General features: G+C 64.2%; 3 protein-coding genes across 9 annotated transcripts; all 3 read left to right on the forward strand.

The window, feature by feature from the left end:
* Window positions 1–5,939: 5,939 nt before the first annotated feature.
* On the forward strand, window positions 5,940–7,497 carry FIGLA (folliculogenesis specific bHLH transcription factor). Its single transcript, XM_087762826.1, has 4 exons — window positions 5,940–6,205; window positions 6,533–6,685; window positions 6,951–7,094; window positions 7,276–7,497. The coding sequence occupies exons 1-4, from the start codon at window positions 5,981–5,983 to the stop codon at window positions 7,294–7,296; spliced, it is 543 nt and encodes a 180-aa protein (XP_087618952.1). The 5' UTR covers window positions 5,940–5,980; the 3' UTR covers window positions 7,297–7,497.
* Window positions 7,498–7,661: 164 nt separating this feature from the next.
* On the forward strand, window positions 7,662–17,785 carry ADD2 (adducin 2). 2 transcript variants are annotated; one of them, XM_087762770.1, is made up of 16 exons: window positions 7,662–7,678; window positions 8,167–8,274; window positions 8,905–9,088; window positions 9,549–9,687; window positions 10,069–10,220; window positions 10,622–10,702; window positions 10,790–10,939; window positions 11,031–11,174; window positions 11,265–11,363; window positions 11,750–11,926; window positions 12,037–12,294; window positions 12,705–12,824; window positions 12,942–13,031; window positions 13,123–13,279; window positions 13,372–13,500; window positions 14,472–17,785. In XM_087762770.1, the coding sequence occupies exons 3-16, from the start codon at window positions 8,906–8,908 to the stop codon at window positions 14,771–14,773; spliced, it is 2,181 nt and encodes a 726-aa protein (XP_087618896.1). In that variant the 5' UTR covers window positions 7,662–7,678; window positions 8,167–8,274; window position 8,905; the 3' UTR covers window positions 14,774–17,785. The 2 variants fall into 2 exon arrangements, with proteins under 2 accessions (XP_087618896.1, XP_087618895.1); XM_087762769.1 differs by lacking the exons at window positions 7,662–7,678; window positions 8,167–8,274 and having other exon boundaries at window positions 8,830–9,088.
* Window positions 17,786–17,820: 35 nt separating this feature from the next.
* On the forward strand, window positions 17,821–20,557 carry SNRNP27 (small nuclear ribonucleoprotein U4/U6.U5 subunit 27). 6 transcript variants are annotated; one of them, XR_015705921.1, is made up of 8 exons: window positions 17,821–18,159; window positions 18,632–18,657; window positions 18,894–19,065; window positions 19,143–19,293; window positions 19,446–19,525; window positions 19,645–19,709; window positions 20,064–20,313; window positions 20,426–20,557. XR_015705921.1 is itself a non-coding variant. In XM_087762813.1 (7 exons), the coding sequence occupies exons 1-7, from the start codon at window positions 17,821–17,823 to the stop codon at window positions 20,116–20,118; spliced, it is 888 nt and encodes a 295-aa protein (XP_087618939.1). In that variant the 3' UTR covers window positions 20,119–20,410. The 6 variants fall into 6 exon arrangements, 4 of the variants coding, with proteins under 4 accessions (XP_087618939.1, XP_087618940.1, XP_087618942.1 ...); XR_015705922.1 differs by having other exon boundaries at window positions 20,064–20,289; XM_087762813.1 differs by lacking the exon at window positions 20,426–20,557 and having other exon boundaries at window positions 20,064–20,410.
* Window positions 20,558–20,634: the final 77 nt, after the last annotated feature.

A 20,634-nucleotide genomic window follows, 5' to 3' on the forward strand; every position in this document is an offset into this window, starting at 1 on the left:
AAAAACCCCAAATCCAGGCAAAAAATCCCCTTACCTGGGTGAAGCCCTTGCCTTCCATCCCGTCCGCCGTGTGCTCAGACGTCATCCTTGGAGTATCCAAGATGGTTTGCTGGGACTGGAACCTTGTGCCCCGTGGCGAGCCGGGACTGGGAGAGCTTTATCATCTCTGATCCCTGCGCATCAGCCCCGAGGTCATTGGCTGGGCACTGCGGAGATAAAGATGGGATTTTAGCGGCACCGGTGTAATCCTGGAGCCGTGGGATGAGCACAACGGAGCTGCTGGGGATGTGATGCTTTGTGCGCGGTGCTGGTGGGTTTGGGCTCCTCCTGTCCCGCACTGTTGCCGACACCCCCTGCGGAGCATCCCTCCGTGCCGTGCCCCTTTGCATGGCAAGAAATAGCGGCCAGATCACGGACCAGCCCATGGGTGACCCCCGCGATGCTCCGTCCCCGTGGGGGGGTGACGTGGCTTGCTTGCCCCCAGCCCGAATTTTTGTGCAGACAGTTTTACTGATGAATCCTCTCTCCTTTTTCCTGGGGAGGGAAAATAAAATGGGGAAATGGATGCTGGGGTGGGATGGATGTGTTTGCAAGGGGGCATTTGCAGGGGCTGGAAGCTGCAAGCTGTGCCGGGTCTGTGCGGCCCCAATCCTGCTAACACCCATGGGGACCAGGCATCATGCGTGTGCACGTGTGCGTGTTGCACGTGCGTGTGCACGTGGGGCAGGGACATGCGGCCACCACATGGCTCCTACCCGGCAAAGTGCTTAATCGGGATCTGCGGGCATCTGGCACGGCGGCGGCAGCTCCTCTGCTTATGCAGAGTTTTGGGGGCCCCGGGGCACCCCCAGCAACCCGGACAGGGGGTCAAAGGAGGGGGGAAGAGCTGCGGCGGTGGCCTGGCAGCTCCCCCGGCCCCGGGGCTCCGGGGCTCTGCCCCTATGTGACCGTGGGCACGCGAGTCCCCTCTCCCTGCTGCTGGAGAGGAGCTGCCGAGCAAAGAGGTTTAAGGTTGAGGCACTTACTGATTCTATCAAACGGAGATTATCTGGCACAGAGGGCCGGGCAGCGCTGGCAGTAAGCGCCGGCGTGGTTATCCGGGACGGGCAAGGCAGAAATTGCTGTCGGGAAGGAACGGGACGGAGCTGCAGCCCCAGGTTTCCCTGTCGCAGGCGGCTGGGCTGTGACGGGGGCTCGAGAGAAGGGGCAAGGCTCGTTTTTGGGGGAAGCAGGCTCCCCGCCTGGGCTCAGGCGCCACCTGGATGTGCTGAAGCTTAAACCCAGCCCTAAATCTTAGTCTGGCCTCTAAGGTCAGCACCTTCCCTTTGCAAGGTGCTGCACTGGTTCGGGAGAGCGAGGCAGAGCTGAGCCCCAGCCCTGGCCCCGGCCCCGGCCCTGGCCCTGTCTCCATCCCCATCCCTGTCCCCATCCTCATCTCCCTCGTGGTCCCTGTCCCCATCCTGTCCCGATCCCCATCCTTGTCCCCATCCCATCCCTGTCCCCATCCTGGTCCCTGTCCCTATCCCATCCCAGTCCCTGTCCCCGTCCCTGTCCCCATCCCTGTCTTGGTCCCTGTCCCCATCTCATCCCCATCCCATCCCTGTCCCCATCCTGGTCCCTGTCCCTATCCCATCCCAGTCCCTGTCCCCAACCCTGTCTTGGTCCCTGTCCCCTTCTCATCCCCATCCCCATCTCATCCCTGTCCCCATCCTGGTCCCTGTCCCCATCCCCAGGGCACGTGGCCGACGGTGACAGCCCAGGACTAATCCAGACCTGGGCACGGCTGCCGGGGGCCGGCGGCAGCCAGAACCCAACCCCACCACGCTGGCAGCCGTGCCATGAGCCGCTGCCCCCGGCAGCCACCTGCCTCGTGCCGGGGAGGGGGTCAGCAATGCCTTCGGCTGATGGAAACTTCTTTTATCTCCAAAAATTCCCCTGCACTTGGACAGGGAAAACTCTGGCTGCTCCATGCTGGGATCCTCCCTCCGCTGGCCGCTGGCTTTTACAAAAAGGCTTCTTCAAGCCAGGGAGGACAGAGCCACCTTTGTTCCGTCCCTGCTCCTATTGCTGCCGGCGCGGAGGAAACGTCACCGAGCCCTCAGCGCTGGCGGCTTTACAATCTGCCGCCTGGCACGTCTGCGCCGGGAATCTCCACGGAAGGGAAAATAAAATGAACGGCGAGTGCTGGGTGATGGGAGATGTGCCAGGGAGCGAGTGGGGCTGGGGGCATCGCTGGGGGTCCTGGCAGGTATTTGCTCCCCCCGCCAGTCCCAGCAGGACTTTAATTATTATTTTTATTTAACCAAGCTGGGATTGTTTCATCTCCTGCCGCACTGAAGAAGGGTCGGGTCGATGGGAGCCAAGTGATGCTGAGCCCCACCGCCCAGCCGTTCCCTCCCCGCTCACGCCATCCCTGCCGAAAGCCTCATCGTGGTGGGCGCCAGACCCAGCCGATAAACCCCGTTATTGTCCCTCCTGCCTCATGTATAATTCAGCACATGGCGGGGGCAAGACCTGCTTTCCCAGCCTGGGACCCCCTAATGTCCTCGGTGGGTGGCCGGGGACCGTCCCCACCTCCCCAGCACAGCACCTCCTGCTTTTTATTAAACCTCTTCATAGAGAGGCGATGGAGGAGTGCCCGGCCGGGACACGGGCAGGACGGCGTTGCCCCCGGCCCCCCAGGGTGCTCCCCGGCCCCCCAGGATGCTCCCGGGCATCGCACCGGGAACCCGGCCGGCTGCAGCTCCCGCAGCATCAACGCCACGGCTGGGTGCGAAAGCAGCCTCTGGACTTTCCCTCGCAAATATGCCTTCAAATTTCCGGCTTGAACAGCCGGCTGAGCCGGGAAACTTTGGCCGAGACGGAGCTCTGTGCCTCTCGCCGGAGCACGGTGACATTTTGTTAAGATAAGGTGTTCGGGAGATGCACATATTGAAATCGCCGGCAGCATTGATTGCAGTGGGAGAGATGATTTTCCGGCTTTAATGGTAGGATAAAAGCTTTTAAGGAGGCCTCACCGACCGTATGGTGACCTGCGCTTCCCCATTTCCACACCAGCGGCTGCGAGCCCCGTCCCCAGCACTGGGTGGTCCCGATGCCGAGCTGGGCTTGGACCCGCCGCAGGCTCAGGGCCCGGGATCTGCCGATTCAGCAGCAGCCCGATGAGGAATCCCGGCTGCAAACCATGCCACAGTTTCCTGGGTGCAGCTGCCCGCAGAGCGGCCGTCTCGGGACGCATTTTACAGCAAGAGGAGGAGGAGGGAGAGGTGGAAACGCCAGCCGCAGCTCCCGCATCCCACCGTGGCCGGAGGTGATGCCACTGCTCAATAAAGCACCTCAAAGCGTTTTATTAAGGCGCTCCCACCCACGGCCGGGACCCGGCCAGCAGCCCATCGTGGGCGCTCATGGGCAGCACGGAGCACGAGGCCGGCGGCTCCGGCAGGGACCGGCCGCCTCCGAGATGTTTGGGGCCGTGCCAAGGAAGATCAGACTTAATGGCATGTCAGCAGCTGCCCCGTGCCAGGATCCGGCCACGCCGCAGCCCTGGCACCAACCCTCTTCCCTGACCTCCCCAGCACCGACCCGGCTGCAGGAATTAGAAACTGCCGGGTAATTTTTCCAGCCTCATGATAACGACAAATGTCAGATCCCAATGGAGCGTCGGCGTTGCCAGTTGATGGGGCGAAGCCAACGGGATGGAGCCACCCAGCTTCCAGGAACATCCCAGGGATGGCAGCCGGTGCCGGGCTCTTGCTCCAGTCATGCTCACACCAGGGAAAATGAAAGTGCTAACTGGGCACGTTTTAGCCTGAAAGGATGGAAAACAGCCTCAGCCCGAAGCATTCCCGATAGGCAAACCGCCCGTGGGCTGCTGGGACGCTGTTTTCCGGGAATTCAGCCCTGGATGCTTCCCAAGCTGCCATCCCTGCCTGGAGCTGCGCAGAGGAGCTTGGCCTGCAGCAAAGCAGGCTGCAGCCCCGGGGTGGGGGGGACCGGGGAGAGCCTCCAAAACTCAGAAACCCCGGGGATGCCCTGAGCCCAGCTTGGGGCGACTCCAGCCGTTATCCGAACCCCCCGGAGAGGCTTCGCTGCTGGAGGAGCTCTGCCCTTTCCCCCCGGCTTTTCCCTTCTGCTTTTGTCTGGCTCGTGCCGACTCTGTGAGGCTGCTGCTGGTGTTAGGGGACTCTGTCGCAGGCTGGCAGAAGCAGAAGGGGGGGGGGGGGGGGGGGAGAGAAAATAAACTCCCGTCTGGCTTTGCAGCATCCTCATCCACGGCAGATGCTCCCCTGCACTTGCTGCAAGCAGGGGCTGATAACCCTGGTCCCTAATAACTGCGACCCCTAATAACCCTGACCCCTAATAACCACGACCCTTAATAACCCTGATCCCTAATAACCCTGGTCTCTAATAACCACGACCCCTAATAACCCTGACCCCTAATAACCCTGGTCCCTAATAACTGCAGCCCCTAATAACCCTGACCCCTAATAACCCTGGTCCCTAATAACTGCAGCCCCTAATAACCCTGACCCCTAATAACCCTGACTCCCAATAATTTTGCCCCCCACGTCTGCTCGCTTCCCATCGGAGCAAGACTGCTGCAAATCCCATTTGCACCAGCAACCCCCAGACGCCTCCGTCGCCCACCCCTGCACCGCTCCCCCCACTTCCCCTTTTTCCCTCGATTTTTAATCCACAAAACATCCAAACCGAGACAATTTTCCCAGCTATAAAACAAGGGGAAAGGAGCAAACCCCGGCTGCCGGGGGATTTCGCAGCCCTCATTCCCCCTCGGATGCTTCCACCTTCGAATAAAAGCGAGCAGGCGTGCACAGACCTTTTTTGGGGTGACTTTCAACCCACCCGCCCTCGGATTAACTTGTAAGATCTGCTCCCCCTCCGATCGGGGCAGTAATAATGTGATTATCCAGATCCGGCTGCGGGATAGGGAAGCTCATTACGGAGCATTAAAGAGGGGAAAATCGGGATTTCTGAGGTTCTGTTAAAAGCTCGTTTGCCTTCCAGGAATCTCTGGGGCTTGTTTCGGGGCTCATTTGGGGGTTTCTTTGCAATTTGCCCCTCCGGCTCCCTCTCCCTCCGGGCAAGGAGCAAAACAGCAGGACCCCGGTGCAGCCCAGGGATGGTTTTCAGCCCCCCCAGGTGCTTTCAGGTTTGGGGAAACTGAGGCACGGTGGCCACGGCCCTGCACGGGGGAACAGGTCCGTCCCCCCCGCACCCCGCGGGCACCCGCTGCCCACCGGCAGCCCCCACAGCACCCAGGAAAAGCGGGGCGAGCTGCCTTGGGGGGCTTTTCCCCCCAAAATGCCAGAGGGGAGCGTGCAGGGAGGGTGGGCGGCGTTTCGGGAGGGGGGAAGCCATCCCGGGGATGGGACTGGGATGAGGCTCCCCCCGGTGAATAACCCAGGGTGACGAGGCAGCCGCCAGCCTCGGGTTTTGGTGGGCAAAAGGAGAATTTTCCCCTTTTTTCCGGCAGCGCTGAGGTCGCCAGCGTTGCAGGGACTAACACTGCCATCTACCGAAACGGCCCTCGCCGTTGTTAAACCCTTCATGGCTTTATTTTCCCCACCCAAAAGAGCTTCCCACGTTCCCAGGGCCACACGAAGCCTCCTAAAGCCCTGTTTCTCCCTGCGGGGCAATGCCGGCCGCCCATCCCCAGGGCGTCAGGCCTTGTCCCCCACGAGGGTCCCCCTTGTGCTCCCAGGGATGGTTTCGGGTCCCTTTTTGGGTCAAGGCTTTGTGGCCACCAGCTTTGGGGGCTCAGCTGCTGAGTGGGGAAACTGAGGCATGGCCCGAGCCCCCTCCCATCCTGGCGCCCGCCCCGCTCGTTAGGCTGCTGGGCCCCACCTGCAGCTCGTTGGGCTCCCAGGGTATTTAAGGGCATTTTTAAGTGGCTTCCCTCTTTTTGGGAGGCAGTGCGGTGGGGTGAGGCTGGGGTGCAGAATTTGCCCCTTCCCCAGGTATGGGAGAAGCCAGCGGAGCCAGGGGGCGGCCGGCGGGGGTCCTGCTGCCCACCCCAGCGCCCGAGGTGCTGGAGAGGGTGCTGAGCCAGCGCTACGGCCCCCTGCCCCGCGCCGCCGCCATCGCCCGGCTGCGCAAGCAGCCGGCCGGGGGCTACCAACCAGCTGGGGACCTGGCAGAGATGCTAGAGCGACGGCAGGTGGCCAATGCCAAGGAGCGCGAGAGGGTGAGGGGACCCCCAAAAACCCCTCCGCAGCCCCCCAAAATCCAGCTCCCACAGAGCCGGCTGCAAATCCCAGGGGCTGCAAGCCATGTCCCATCACGGTGGCACCCAGGGCCACCCCAGGGCTGCTCTAGTTGGGGACATGCAGCAGCGTCACCCCGAGGTCGCTTTGCGGCAGGTTACGGGGGGGGGTTGCCTTGGCCTCTGCGTTTGGGGGCCCCCTTTAATCCAGGGAGGGCCTGGTTTAATCCTGGGGGGCCCAGCTTAACCCCAGGGTCCCCCCGCTGTGGATCCCCGTGGGGTATAACTCGGTTTATTTCCTCCCGGCAGATTAAAAACCTGAACAGCGGCTTCTCGAAGCTGAAGACCATCGTGCCCCTCATCCCCCGCGACCGCAAGCCCAGCAAAGTCGACACCCTGAAAGCCGCCGCCGAGTACATCCGCCTGCTCCGCCTGGTTCTGGAAGAAACCGGGGGCTTCGAGGTACGGGGGGCTCACCCCAAAACAGAGACCCTGTATCCAAGGATGCGTGAGGGTCTGGGGGGGCCTGACAGGGATTTTCTTGCTTGCCATTTTTCAGGTTGCAATGAATTTTAAACCTAAAAATTAAAAATAAGTTGAATTATTATCCCAGGCGGGGGGGTGTTTCTCAGCTGCAGATCCAGAGCAGAAGGATGGGGGGGGGGGGGAAACACCTCAATTTCAGTGGGTTTTTAATTCCCCTTTGCCTTTTCTCCCCCTTTCCCAGCGGCAGGACCCCGATGCTGAGCAGGAGCTGGGTGGCAGCGGGCAGGGGGGCCCCGGGACCTGGCCTGGCAGGGCCCCCCCGTGCCCGTGGGGTCCCCCCGTCCTGCCCCCCTGCCCGGGGCCGCCGCAGGAGAGCGGGGGGCCGGTGAGTCGGGGGTCGATGGGAGGGCAGGGGACACCCGGGGGGCAGGGGATGGGGGCACCCACCCGTGGGCTCGGGGCTTTGGGGAGTTTATACCGACATAAACCGGGGGTTGCTTCAAATCAGCTTTTACCCCCCAAAATACTCCAAAGGAGCAAAAAATCTTTTTTTTTTTTTTTTTAAGGCTTTTCCCGCCAGTCCCTGACAAGCCGGGGTGCCCGGCGGAGACCCGCGGGGGACCCGGCGCGACGGCCAAGCTCAACGCCCAAGCGCTGATTTTTGGGGAGCCGGGGGCCGGGTCAGCCCTGCCTCCCGCTGAGCCCCCCGGTCCCCGGCGGGGGCCCGCTGAGCCTACGCCGCCGCGGCGGCTCTGTTCCCCGCGGCCCGCCGCTAACGACCCCTAATAAACCGGGATTTCGGGGTGCCTGTGTCGCTGGCGCGGGGTCCCCTCCCTGCCGCGCGAAGCGGGGTGCGGGGGGGGTCGGGGGTCCCCGGGGGCGGGGCGGGGCCGGGCGGCGCGCGGCGGCGGGGGGAGCTGGGCCTGCGCGGGGGGGCCTTTGTCGGGATGCTCGGAGGAGGAGGAGGAGGTGGGTGATGGCAGCATCCTCCGGCCGCGGCGGCCGCCGCCCGGGGAGGGTTGGGGGGGCTGGGGGGGGACCAGCGGGGTGACCCCCCCCCCATTTTCCTTTTGTCTCATCCCCCGCGCTGGCTGCATGCGGATATGGGGGGGCTGCGGCGCATCCCCCCCGTCCCGGCCTTCATCCTCCGTGGGCGGTGGGTACCCGACCCCCCCATCGATCCCCATCCGCGGGGGGGGTGCAATGCTGCAGCTCCCCCCCAAAAATCCCTATTTTTTTTTTTTTTTTTCCCCCACCCTCATCCGCCATCCCTGCGGCTGCCGCAGCGGCGCTGGGCGCGGCGAGGGCGGAGGCGGCCGGGGATGCTGGGGGGGGGGGGGGGGGGTGCAGCCTGGGGGTGCCCCCCACCCGGGCACCGAGTGATGGGGGGGACCCTTAGAGACCCCTCTGCTCTCCCCCCTTCTCCTTGGGGGGGAAAATCCCGCTGGGATGCTCAGGACCTCGCTGCCGCCTGACGTTCGCCCTCCGGTGTGGGCTGGGGGCCGCCGTGGGACCCCCCCGGGAATTTTAGCCTGGGAAAGGCTCCCTGCTTCCCTCTGACCCAGGTGGGTCCCGGCGCAGCGAAACGGGGGGGACGGGGGGGGTTGCACGGGTGAAAGCACCGAGCGATGTTGGGGGGCTCTGTTGGGGGGTGCCCCCCGGGATTTAGGGGAGCAGCTCGGGTTTGGGCAACCGCCTCCTGCTCATGTGCCCCCCCCCCCATTTTGGGGGTCCCTTTGCAGCAGCACCCCCAAAACACCTCACTGAAGATGCTGTCAGCTGGGGGGGGCAGCACCGGTGTTTCGGGGTTCTGCGGTGGCCGGGATTGGCCCCCAAAACGTGCGGCGGCACCGCGGCGTCGACCCCTCGATGGCGCGCGGCCCCGGTTCAGAGCCGCCCCAAGGCGGGGGTCGTCGATGCCGCTGCCATCGGTGCAGCGAGCTGCCCGGTCTCAGCTGCGGGGGGGGACGGCGCCTGGGCGCCGCAGGCAGCGGGGACACGGCCCCCCCAGCGTCCCCTGCCTGCCGACTCGCCGCACCGATGGGCCGTGCCTCCGGGCAGGGCGGGGGCCGGCCGCGGCTTATCTACGGGGCGCAGCTGGGGGATATTTTTGGTGGTTTCTTCACAATCTGGAGGCGATAAGGGCGGTGGCGACCGACGCTGGCTGGCTGTCTGTCCATCCGTCCGACCGGTAGGATGAGCACGGCCGCCAGCCCGGAGCCCCTGCCCTCGCCCCCCGTCCCCGGGCCTCGTTACTCGGAGCGCTCGGCTGAGGATGACCCCGAGTACCTGCGGGCGCGGAACATGGCAGCCGACCTGCGGCAGGACTTCAACATGATGGAGCAGAAGAAGCGGGTCACCATGATCCTCCAGAGCCCGGTGAGGGGCCCCGTCCCTCCTGTCCCCATCCCCGTCCCTCCCGTCCCAACCCCATTGTTGCTGTCCCCAAGCCCATCTCTCCTGTCCCCAGCCCCGTCCCTCCTGCCCCAAAGCAAATGCCACCACGTTTTGGCTTGGGGCACGTCCCCACTTGGCTGGTGGTGCCACCATCGCCACTGTGCCACCAAGCTGGCCATGTCACTGCCACCGAGCCCCTGGTGCTGCTACCACTGAGTAGCCAGTGCCACCACTGCCACCAAGCCGGTGGTGTTGCTGCCACCAAGCTGGTGGTGCCACCATCGCCGTGCCACCAAGCCATTGGTGCCACTTCCACCAAACTGGTGTCGCTGCCACCACTGAGCCAGTGGTGGCCCCACCCCGGTGCCACCGCGCGGTCCCTGTTGGGTCACTGCGTCCCCTCCCCGGGGGAGGTGACGCCGGCGGGGCCGGGGTGCCGCAGTCTTTCAGGGAGGAGCTGGAGAGCCTCATCCAGGAGCAGATGAAGAAGGGGAACAACTCGTCCCACATCTGGGCCCTGCGGCAGATCGCCGACTTCATGGCTACCACGTCCCCCGCCGTCCTCCCCACCTCCCCCATGGGTACGGCTGCGCCCACCAGGAGCTTTTTGGGGGGGGAAAATGGAACAGTTTGGTCAAATTCTTCAGGGTTTTTCTTAATTTATGGGGTTGTAGGTGAGAAAACATCCCACAGGGATCTGTTTCAAATTTTATTCTTAGTAGAAAAGGGCAAGGGGGCAGGGAGGGGATTGGGGACGCGGGGACAGAGGAGGGGGTCACTGCAGACCCCAACCAGCCGATCCCAAAACCTTGGTGGCCGCCAAACCTTGGGTGCCACCAAACCCAGCTCCATAACCCTCCGCTCCCCTGACCCCGGGGAAGCCCCTGAGATGGGGGGGGGGGGTCCAACGCGGTCCCCCACCCCATCCGCCGCTCACCGGCGGCGGGGTGGCACGTCCCCAGGGCTGGTGGCCGTCACCCCCATCAACGACCTGCATGGCCCCGAGGTGCCGGCGCTGGCCAAGGGCGAGCGGCTGATGCGCTGCAAGGTGGGCAGCATCCACCGCCTGCTCGACCTCTACGGCTGGGCCCAGCTGGGGCACGCCGCTGTCACCGTGAGCACCTGGCGCCCGCGGGGGTTGGGGGGGGAGTTTTTTTGGGAGGGTTGGGGGGATTTTCGGGGGTTTTGGGGGGTGTTTGGGGGGAGTGGGGGTTGGGAGGGGTTTTTGGGGGGCAGAGGTTTTGGGGTCTCTGGGGCTTGGGGCTTCTTTGGGAGGAGTTGGTTTTTTGGGCGGTTGGGGGTTTTGGGGTCTTTTTGGGGAGGTTGGCGGGGTTCTTTGGGGGAGTTGGTTTTTTTAGAGGTGTTGAGGATTTTGGGGGGATTTGGGGTTTTTTTTGGGGGGGAGCTGTTTTTTTCGGGGAGGGGGTGTTGGGGGTTTTGGAGGGGTTAAGTTTTGGGGGTAGGGGTGGGTTTTTTTAATGCATTTATACCTATACGGGCTTTCTCCCGGCGCAGCTGCGGGTGAGCAAGGAGCAGGAGCACTTCTTGGTGGCCCCGCAGGGGCTGGCATGCAGCGAGGTGACGGCGGCCAGCCTGGTGAGCGTGCCTGTCCCCTGTGCCCCCTATCCCTGCCCCCCGGAGGGGGAACCGGCCGCCTCTGAGCCCCCAAATCCCCCCCCCCAGATCAAGGTGAACGTGCTGGGGGCCGTGGTGGAGCAGGGCAGCACCGGCTTCGCCCCCGACGCCCGCAGCTTCAGCCTCCATGCCGCCATCTACGCCGCCCGCCCCGACGCCCGCTGCATCGTCCGCCTGCACACGCCGGCCACCGCCGCAGTAAGATATTGGGGCGGGGGGGGATATTTTGGGGGAGGGGGGAGGAAGGGAGGGGGTTGTCGCCCTGCCTGCCCTGCCCGCTCTGCCGCAGGTGTCGGCCATGCGCTGCGGCGTGCTGCCCATCTCCCGCGCCGCCCTGCTGCTGGGCGACGTCGCCTACTTCGACTTCCACGGGGAGGTGGAGGATGAAGCCGATCGAGTCGAGCTCCAAAAATCCCTCGGCCCCACCTGCAAGGTGAGGGGACGGGGTGGGGACGAGGGCCACCGTGCCGTCCCTGTCCTCTCCTCCTTGTCCCACTGACCCTCCCCGTGCTCGGTGCTGCAGATCCTGGTGCTGCGCAACCACGGGGTGCTGGCGCTGGGCGACACCGCCGAGGAGGCTTTCTACAGCATCTTCCACCTGCAGGCAGCCTGCGAGATCCAGGTGAGCGCCCGGCCCGCGCCAGGGTGTGCGCTGAGCTGCATACGGTCTCAGCTCCCAGCGCGGTGCCCCTGGGAATAAGCACCAAGCTGTGCACAGTCTCTGCTGCCAGCACCGTGCCCTGGGAGCCTGCACTGAGCTATGCCAGGTCTCTGAGGCCAGCACGTTGCTTCAAGACCATGCACTGAGCTGTGCCAGGTCTCTGCAGCCAGCAACGGTGCCCTGGGACCACGCACTGAGCTGTGCCGGGTCTCTGCAGCCAGCACGGTGTCCCGGGATGGGACAGGCCAGCGCAGCCCTGCAGCCACGGGGGCCATGGGCAGGTCTGGGACCACCCCGCTGCTCCCGGTCCGGCTGCCTCAGCTGTGTCTCCCCGGACTCGGCCGTAGGTGTCGGCGCTGGCGAGCGCGGGCGGCGTGGAGAACCTGATCGTGCTGGAGCGCGCCAAGCACCGGCCGCACGAGGTGGGCTCCGTGCGCTGGGCCGGCAGCACCTTCGGGCCCATGCAGAAGAGCCGCCTGGGCGAGCACGAATTCGAAGCCCTGATGAGGATGCTGGACAACCTGGTGAGCACCGGCCAGCACCGAAATGCAGTGAGCTACCCCAAACCGCACAAAAATATCTCTTTTTTTTTATCCCTATGTTATTTGTGACCGAGCGCTCTCTGCCTTTCCAGGGTTACCGCACAGGCTACACCTACCGCTACCCCTTCGTGCAGGAGAAGAGCAAGCCCAAAAGCGACGTGCTGATCCCTGCCACGGTGACGGCCTTCGTCTTCGAGGAGGAGGCCGCCCCCGTCCCCGCGCTGCGGCAGCACGCCCAGAAGCAACAGAAGGAGAAGACGCGGTGGCTCAACACCCCCAACACCTACATGAGGGTCAACGTGGCCGAGGAGCAGCAGGGCAGCGCCGGCAGCCAGAAGACGAAGACGACGGTGCGGGGCTGCTGCGGCATCCCGGGGGCGCTGGGTTAACCTGGGAAGGGGGCTGGCTTGGGAATGGCACCAGCTGGATGGGGGGGGGATTTTTGGGTACTAAAAAAAAGGCAGATGGGGTATGCTTGGGATGTTATCGATCCCACCAAAATCTGGTGTGCAGAAACAGCCAGGGATCCTCCGGAAGCGAGAGACGCTTCGTTTGGTGCCTTTATTTAATGCAAGCTTTCCTTTCCTCCTCTATTCCCCCCACCTCATAATAATATTTATTTTAAAATCCCACCTCCCCAGCCCAGGGGGCTGAGCACCGTGGGTTTCATCGGGGTCCCTCCTCTATGCGAGATGCATTTATTGGGGTCTCCTCTCTCCTTGACGCGTATTTATCGGGGTTTCATCTCTGCAACACGCAGTGGCTGAAAGCGGACGAGGTGGAAAAAGGCAGCAGCGGGACCCCCATCCGAATCGAGAACCCCAACCAGTTCGTGCCCCTCTACACGGACCCGCAGGAGGTGCTGGAGATGAGGAACAAGGTACGGTCCCATCCCGAAAGCCCCAGAGGCTTTCTGACGTGGGCGCAGGGGTGGTGGCAGACCCCAGGGTGGCGGGGGAGGCTTTTTCCCCGTCCTTGCTCTGCATCTTGCCTGCAGATCCGGGAGCAAAACCGCCAGGACGTGAAGTCGGCCGGGCCCCAGTCGCAGCTGCTGGCCAGCGTGATCGCCGAGACCAGCCGCAGCCCCGTACGTCCCCCCGGAGCCCCCAGCCCTTCCCCAGCTCCCCGGCATCCCACCGCTCGGGGGGTTGACGCCGCTCTGGGGCGGGGTGTTTCAGTCCACAGAGAGCCGTTTGGGGGACGCGGAGGCCAAAGAGGCGTCCCGGGAGGAGGCACCCCCCGAGCCGGAGCCCCCGAACCCCTTCAGCCAGCTCACCGACCAGGAGCTGGAGGAGTACAAGCAGGAGGTGGAGAGGAAAAAGCTGGGCCTGCAGGGTAGGAGGGGTACGGGGGAGCCCTGATCCCAAATCCCCTGTGGGGCCGGCACCCGGTGGACCCTCGGGGTCAGCACGTCTCTCCGCTGGCAGGCGAGAAGGATGCCGCGGCAGAGGAGAGCCAGGCTCCCCCCGCCAAATCACCCCCCACCTCCCCGCCGCAGAGCCCAGCCACGGCGCCGGCAGAGAGCCCGGCCCCGACGCCTGCGGAGCCCTCGGAGGGTGAGTGCGCTGGCGAGCGGAGACGAGGAGCGGGTCTCCAGCGAGGGGATGAGGGTGGCTGTAGCGAAACCCCACTGAAACGCAGATAAATGTCACCCCGGCGTCCCTCTGCCTTTCCCCAGGGGGGTGCCCACTCCGGTGGGGCCGATGGGGGTTCACACCGCAAAGGCACCCAAGCCACTGCTTGCCTTAAACCTCACGGCGGGAGGACGTGAGCATCACGTGGTGGCTTTGCGGGGCGGCAGGGGACACCTCTGTCCCCCTCCCAACGCGACGCCGGATGTAATATTCCCATTAATATATTCCCCCAAGTGTAAATTTGTCATCTACAAGTGGCGGTGGGTCTCAGGGCATGGGAGAGGGCATGGGAGCGCGGGGCTTCTCGCTTTCTCATCGTGTCTCATGATGTCTGTCTGTCTGTCTCCACAATGTCTTCCTTTCTCTTTCCTCCACGTGTGGCTTTCACCCAAGGAGTTACCTCTGAATACTTGTCACCGTAGTAAGTACGGAGAGGCCATCTTCGAGCCTCGCTGCGGGAGGAGGGACGCGGGCGACCGCGCTCCCCGCTAGCTCGGGGTGACCGTGCTCTCCGTGGCCCGTTTCAGACGCGCTCCCGCGGGGAGCGGTGCCCCGCTCGGGGTTTCACAGAAGGAAATGCCTTGAGTTGCCTCGTTTTCTTTGCTGCCCGCTTTATTTCCAGTGGCGAGGCCGGGACGGAGCCAGCCGCCCTCCCCACCCGCCTCTTCCCAGCTCTCCATCCCACCGGCGCTTGTCCTGCAGGGAGGGAGGGGGGAAGGCTCAGGAAAGCGGTGCCTGCGGCAGGAGGGGATCGGGTCCCAGCGCTCTCCGTCCACAGGGGGCCAAATCCCGCTCCTGCCCAGGTCAAACCAGCGAGTGGTGGGGGATTTAAACCACCTCAGCGCCGGCCACCGCTGCCCCAAGCCTCACCTCTCCCCTTTCCCCTTGCTAAGGTGACAAGAAGGCGGACGGCGGCCAAGCGCCGGCCGATTCCACTGCCGAGAAGGAGCCACCGGCGGTGGTGAACGGGAAGGACGAGGAGCAAAGCACCGAGGAAAGCCTGGGCAAAGGGGGGAGCCAGACGACCTCCCCTGCCAACGCTGACCCGGACGCCCCCAAGGAGAAGGAGACGGTGACCAGCAGCCCCGTCTCCCCCGAAGGTTCACCCTCCAAATCACCCTCTAAGAAGAAGAAGAAATTCCGGACCCCATCTTTCCTGAAAAAAGGCAAAAAGAAGGAAAAGATAGAATCTTGAGCCTCCTCTGAGGCCTCCCGCCGCAGCGGCGGCCAGGCACCTCTCCGGACGGAGGCGCCGAGGCGGAGGGACGGCTCCTGCATCGTGCGTCTGGCCGAGGCGCAGCCGAAAACCCCGGAGGCGAGTTGTCTTCCGGGTACTCCTGGCACGAGGCACTTCGTCCACCGTCACCCGCTTTTGGAGGCGGTCAACGAGCTTACGAAAGATTGTGGCCCCTGTTTGCCGCTTGGGGAAATCCCCGCTGCGATCTCCCTCTTCCCATGAGCTCTCCCTTCTCCCTCCCGGGCACCAGCCCCTTCCCACATGGGCTGAGGGTTTGTTTTTTCCCCACCCGCCACTTGCAGAGTCCTTGTGAAATGTGGGGTGCCGCCCGCATCTGCTTGGTTTGAGGAAGAAAGGGGTGTTTTGTCGTTATTATTTTTTTTTAACCTTCTGTTTCAAGCTCTGCTGGAATGGCGCTGGCTTCACCCCCGGGTAAAATTGTCCGCCGCTTCGCCAGGGGAATCGGATCAAGCTGAACACAGGGGGATTGCTCTTCCCGAAGGAGAGGCCGAGGCAGTGGGCCTGGGAGCCTGTCCTTCCCGGATCGTAATCTTCCTCTCCCCAGGCCGGAGAGCCACTTTCGGTTCCCTTCTCCGGGTGCCACTGTCTCGTGTATTTGCCGTACGAGGAAGAGCAGCAGGATTTCACGCCGCCAGGAAAGCCCCTGTCGCACCGCATGAACCGCACCTGTGAAGGGAGAAGAAAAGAGCCTCCGGGAAGTGTCTGTGTTATTTAAAAACTGAGCAAAACTTCACTCACTAAGTGCTACTTCGGGATGAACACACGCTGCCGATTCACTTCAGTCAGAGGCACTGCCGCCGCCACCCCCATCCCACCGCCACTTCACGGTGACGCCGGCGCATGCAGCCGAGGCTGTGCCAGGTCTTGGGCTCAGCGAGTGCCCGAGGCTGGATCATAGCTTTTCCCCAGCTCTGGACCCCTGAGCACAAGTTTAAATCCTCCTTGGTGTTTCCTTCCCACCCGGCCTCGCCTCCCCGCCTCCAGCGCTCCGTATGGTGACACGACCATGGTTACAACCTCCCAGCCCTGCCCGAAGGCAAGAAGGAAACCAGCGACGCCGATTTTCCCCGCAGCCGCTCTAACGCTGGTATTTAGGGGATAAAACCACCAGGATCAGCCCCCATCCTCCCGTGAGCCACAGGGCTTTGCCGTCATCCAGGGGTGCTTGCTCCAAGCCTGCCCGTGGGGACGGGGCTCCCTGCCGCCGCCCTAAGCGCCCACCAGGTCCTGTCCGCTGGGGCCGTAGCGGGGAGCCCCAGAACCCCCTCTCTGAGGCCACTGGGTTTCCTCACCCCAATATGGTTTTCCCACGTGCCACCACTGCGTTTTCAAAGTTTTCCCTGCTGCGAGGCAGCTCTCGGCTTTTGTTTTCCCCTCTGGAAGAGCAGAAAGGCCGCGGGCCAGGTGGCAACTTTAGGGGCAGCGAGGACACAGGACGGAGCGGGGTGCAGGCAGGGAGCGGGTGCAGGCAAGGAGCGGGGCCAGTGCAGGCAGCTGTGGGTCGAAGGGAGGAGGTTTGTAAATGCAGTTTGGTTCCCTTTGCAGGGCTGTGATATGGGGCATGCCAGGCAAATTCTGAATTGCGAAGTAAAATGCCAAAGGTTTTTAAGAATTGCAAAGACACAGACCTGGCAGGTGTCTTGCCAGAGCCCCAGGGCTGACCTGAGCCCGTTTTTTTGTGAGAGTGTTTGCCCTGCCCGATATCCGCCCTGAGCTCCCGTGCCGGGGTCAGAGCGCAGCTCCCCATCCTGCTCCTGCAAGGACGGGGGCAGAGGGGGGGACCCTGGGCTCCCAAATTCGCTATCTGCAAGGGACGGCGTGAACACCAGCCCCGTGCTCTCGCCCGTTCAGCAGACAGCCTTTGGGACGCAAACCACAGCTCTGTAACCGTTCCCCGTGGGGTGTTGTTTACTGCCACTGATTTTAAGGCTCTTTGAGGCCGTTTTGTCATCTGGCCTGTCCCTCTGCACGGCCCGGGCCAGGGAAGCCCCCGCAGGGGCTGCTGCGTTGCCTCCCCAAGGCGGCATGGTCGCTCCCAGGGCGATTACCTGAATTACGACACTGCCGCGCATCCCACCACCGGAGCGGCCAGCGCTGCCGCGGGGAGGCTGCGGCCCCTTTTTCTCCCAGGGTCTCTCCCCAGGGGCTTTGCGACCCCTTTTCCCTGGGGGCCAGGGGCTTTACAGAGGAGACGGGGATTTATTTCCACCCCTGTGGAAGTCCGGGGTGCCTTGGGCGTCTCGTGCAGTGTAGGGAAGTGAGAGACACCGGTGCCTTCAGCAGGGAGGAAGGCTCAAATGGCCGCCACCATGACGTGGGTGCTCACCGCTTCGCTAAAGAACACAGATACAGGATCACGTCGATGCCACGGCTCCTCCACCGTCGGGGCATCCCCGCTCCCCCCAGATGAATTTCCCCCGCTCCCCTGCCAGCGCTTTGCCCTGGCTCGCTGCTTTCTTCTCGCCTTTTTTTTTTTTTTTTTTTTTTTTTTTGGCAAGGCTGCCCTGCCCCGAGCACCCCAGGCCGGGCTCTGGGGCTGGGTTTTCTGCGGCGGGGAGGCAGGGATGTATCCCCGGCTGCGAGGCAAATCGTCGACCCGGTGCCCCGAGAGGTGCCGACTGCTGCCCATCGCCCTCCATATCGACACCCTCAACTGAAAAGAAGAGAGGCCGGATTTCCATCTTCGGCCACAGATACACCGACACAGGAGAGGAGGGCGATGCCGGGGTTTCAACCGGAGCCAGCGCCTGCGTTGCCGCCTGGGGCGGGCGGACGCCGCGGCGAGGACGCGGCTGCTGAGCACCCACCGGCACCAGGCCGAGAGGCGGCCACCTGCCCGGCGGCCGGGCGGGAGCAGGCTGGCGAGGGCAACCGCCGGTGTCTGACAATCGTCGCTGGAAAGCGCTGTGTAACGCCTGTCTGTAAATAAACCCCGTGTTTGGCACCCGCCAGCGCTGTGGAGCTCAGGGGGGCTGGGGGGTGCCATGGCCTCCGCCTGGGCCTGGGCCACGGCCCGGGGCTGGGGATCACGGCCTCGCTGCGGGCCTGGGTGGGCGTGTGGGGATCACGGCCTGGCCGAGGCCCCGGGCCCGCACCCGCCGGCTCTGGAAGCGGAGGGGAGGCCGCCGGGGAGGGGGGGGTTCAGCCGCCCCGCCGCCTTGGGGACCCCCTCCGGACCGTGTTCGCTGCGGAACCAAAGCGCGGCGGCGCCGGTTCCTGGGGGGGAGCCGGAAGCGCGGGGAGCGAGGGGCCGGGCGGCCGGAAGTGCGGGCGCTGAGGGGCGGCCATGGGCCGCAGCCGCTCCCGGTCGCCGCCGCGGCGCGGTGAGGGGGAACGGGGGGCGGGAGCCGGGCGGGGGGCACCGGGAGAGGCCGGGGGGGAGGAGAGAGCCCGGGGGGACCGGACCGGGGGGACCGGGCTGCGCCGAGGGGCGGATCCGGCCCCGGCGGGCCGGGGCTGCGCTGAGGCGGGGAAGGATCCGGGCCCTAGGCGGGAAGGTGGAGGAGCCGGGCCCTAGGCGGAAGGCGGAGGAGCCAGGCCCGGGGCGGGGAGCCCAGGCCACCGGCCCAGGGGTGGGAGAGGGCCCTGGGACCTGCCCCAGCCCTTGGGCGAGGGGGTGAACCGCCTGCACGGCGCGGGGGGCGGTGGTGAGGCCTCGGTTCTTCACTCGGGGGGAAGCAGAGGCTCCCTTCCTCCTCCTCCTCCCCTTCATCCTCTTCATCCTCCTCCTCCTTCTCTTCCTCCTCGTCATCCTCCTCCTGCACACCCGGTCCCGTCCCCTTCCACGCACCTCAGCTTTTCGGGGACCGATCTGGCGACAGGTTGGTCACCCCGCTCCTGGGCGAAGGGCTTTTCCTGCCGCTCTTCCCACTTCTGTGGGTGCTGGTGGGGACCTCTGTGCCCAGCCACGGAGGGATCAGGTGGGAGGGAGCTGTTGCAGGGTCTCTGCTGGGAAGCTGTCACAGCGTCGACGGGGTTTTCTTTGAAAAGCGGGCAGCGGAGGGGGAGAGACGCGAGGAGGGGAGAGCTGAACCGAGCGCTGCCATTCTCCGAGCAGAGCGCAGGCGTTCGCGATCCACCTCGCGGGAGAGGGAGAGGAGGCGAAGAGAGCGATCCCGGTCCCGGGACAGGGACAGGAGGAGGAGCCGTTCTCGCTCCCCGCACAGGAGGCGATCCAGGTGAGGGGCAGAAACGCCGCCGCCGGGGCGGGAACGAGCTGGAGAGCCCAGGTGAGGCGCGGTTCGGGCAGCACGGGGACGGTGGGAGCTCGTTAACGCTGTAAGAACCGTCTGCGGTAACGGCACAGGCGGGAAGCCGCAAACCCGCCTGCGTTTGCAACGTCAGGTCACCGAGACGGCACCGATCCAGCTCCTCCTCCCCGCCGCGGCTGAAGGAGAGGCGGGATGAAGAGAAGAAGGAGATAAAGGACTCCAAAAGCAAAGAGCGTCAGATCACGGGTGAGGGGGGGGATTTTCCTCCTTAAATACGTCCTGGGTTCCCCGCTTGGGCCGGGACCAGCCCAGCGGACACCCGGGTGCTTATTTAAAATGGTTTTGGCGAACCTCGGCAGCTGCGTTTGTTGAAATATCGTATTTTGTTGCCTCGGCAGAGGAAGATTTGCAGGGCAAGACGGAAGAGGAAATCGAGATGATGAAAATGATGGGGTTCGCCTCTTTCGACACGACAAAAGTGAGTGCGGATCGGGGCGGTGGAGCCCGCAGCTGCCTCCGGCGGGCTCAGTGGTGTCACGTCCCCTTTTTGGGGACAAAATGCTGAATTTCAGGACCTTTTTCCTTCGTGTCTTTCAGGGGAAGAAGGTGGACGGTGCCGCAAACGCGTACGCCATCAACGTGTCGCAGAAGCGGAAGTACAGGTTTGTGCCCAGCCTTTTTGTCGGGTAAAACAAGAATTTCTTTGATGAGATAACGCAGCGCGGAGGAAACTCCGCGGCCGTACGTCGAAGCCGCCGCCTCGGCGCGTGCGGGGGGGCGATCCGGCTTCTCGGGCCTTCGGAAAAAGGCAACATTTGGGGTTTTTACTGGCAAACGGTCCAGCCGACGCCTCGGTGGGAGGTTTCCTGCCCCCGTTGGTGCAAATCCCTGGGGAATTCGGTTCCCCGCGGCCGCCGAGCGCGGTTTCGGGCCGCCCTCGGCTGTTTCTGTGCAGATTTCTCCGGCCGTGGGGTTTGTCCCCGGCGCTGACGCCGGTCCCTTCCCTCCGGCCGCAGGCAGTACATGAACAGAAAGGGAGGATTCAACAGACCCCTGGATTTCATCGCCTGACGCCGGGCGCGCTCGGGGCAGAACCGCCCGCCCAGAAGGACTCGGCTTCCCGGCGCCGGCGCGGAAACCGGATTTGGGAGGAATTTGGGTTATTCCCGACAAAGCCCGCCGCGCTCGCCCTGCCCCGCCGCCGCAGCGCCTGCGCGCCGCCCTTCCCCGGCGTCGCTCCCTGTTGGTTTCGCGCCACCCCTCGCGGTCCGTCCCTCGCCGGGCCTTCCCTGTGCTTTCCCCGCGGGGTTTTGCCGTCGCCCCGCCGCCCCCGGTACAATAAAACCCCCGCCGGTTTTGTTTCCTTTTGTTTTTATAGTTTGGGAATCAAGCAGGGGCGAGGAGGCTGCCGGCCGGCTGTTTGCCCGGGGACCTCACCCACAGCGCCTCGGTTCCCGTTTCACGCGAGTCCATAGAAGTTCAGATAAATAAATTAACTTAATAAGTTAACGCCGCCGCCGCCGCCTGGGGCCTTGTATCGCGGAAAACCCCTTTTTTTGCTTATTTTTTGAGGCCCTCGCGCTGTCC

This window comes from Nipponia nippon, unplaced genomic scaffold (genome assembly GCF_047370975.1).
Source record: "Nipponia nippon isolate SJK-2023a ecotype South Korea unplaced genomic scaffold, ASM4737097v1 scaffold_27, whole genome shotgun sequence".
NCBI lineage: Eukaryota > Metazoa > Chordata > Aves > Pelecaniformes > Threskiornithidae > Nipponia > Nipponia nippon.

Coding starts and splice junctions, on each gene's coding strand:
- FIGLA (XM_087762826.1), top strand. CDS start 5,981: ATGGGAGAAGCCAGCGGAGCCAGGGGGCGGCCGGCGGGGGTCCTGCTG. Junction 6,206..6,532: donor ATGCCAAGGAGCGCGAGAGG/GTGAGGGGACCC, acceptor TCCTCCCGGCAG/ATTAAAAACCTGAACAGCGG. Junction 6,686..6,950: donor AAGAAACCGGGGGCTTCGAG/GTACGGGGGGCT, acceptor CCCCTTTCCCAG/CGGCAGGACCCCGATGCTGA.
- ADD2 (XM_087762770.1), top strand. CDS start 8,906: ATGAGCACGGCCGCCAGCCCGGAGCCCCTGCCCTCGCCCCCCGTCCCC. Junction 10,703..10,789: donor AGGTGACGGCGGCCAGCCTG/GTGAGCGTGCCT, acceptor CCCCCCCCCCAG/ATCAAGGTGAACGTGCTGGG. Junction 12,295..12,704: donor GCCAGAAGACGAAGACGACG/GTGCGGGGCTGC, acceptor TGCAACACGCAG/TGGCTGAAAGCGGACGAGGT.
- SNRNP27 (XM_087762813.1), top strand. CDS start 17,821: ATGGCCTCCGCCTGGGCCTGGGCCACGGCCCGGGGCTGGGGATCACGG. Junction 19,066..19,142: donor GAACGAGCTGGAGAGCCCAG/GTGAGGCGCGGT, acceptor GTAACGGCACAG/GCGGGAAGCCGCAAACCCGC. Junction 19,710..20,063: donor TCGCAGAAGCGGAAGTACAG/GTTTGTGCCCAG, acceptor CTCCGGCCGCAG/GCAGTACATGAACAGAAAGG.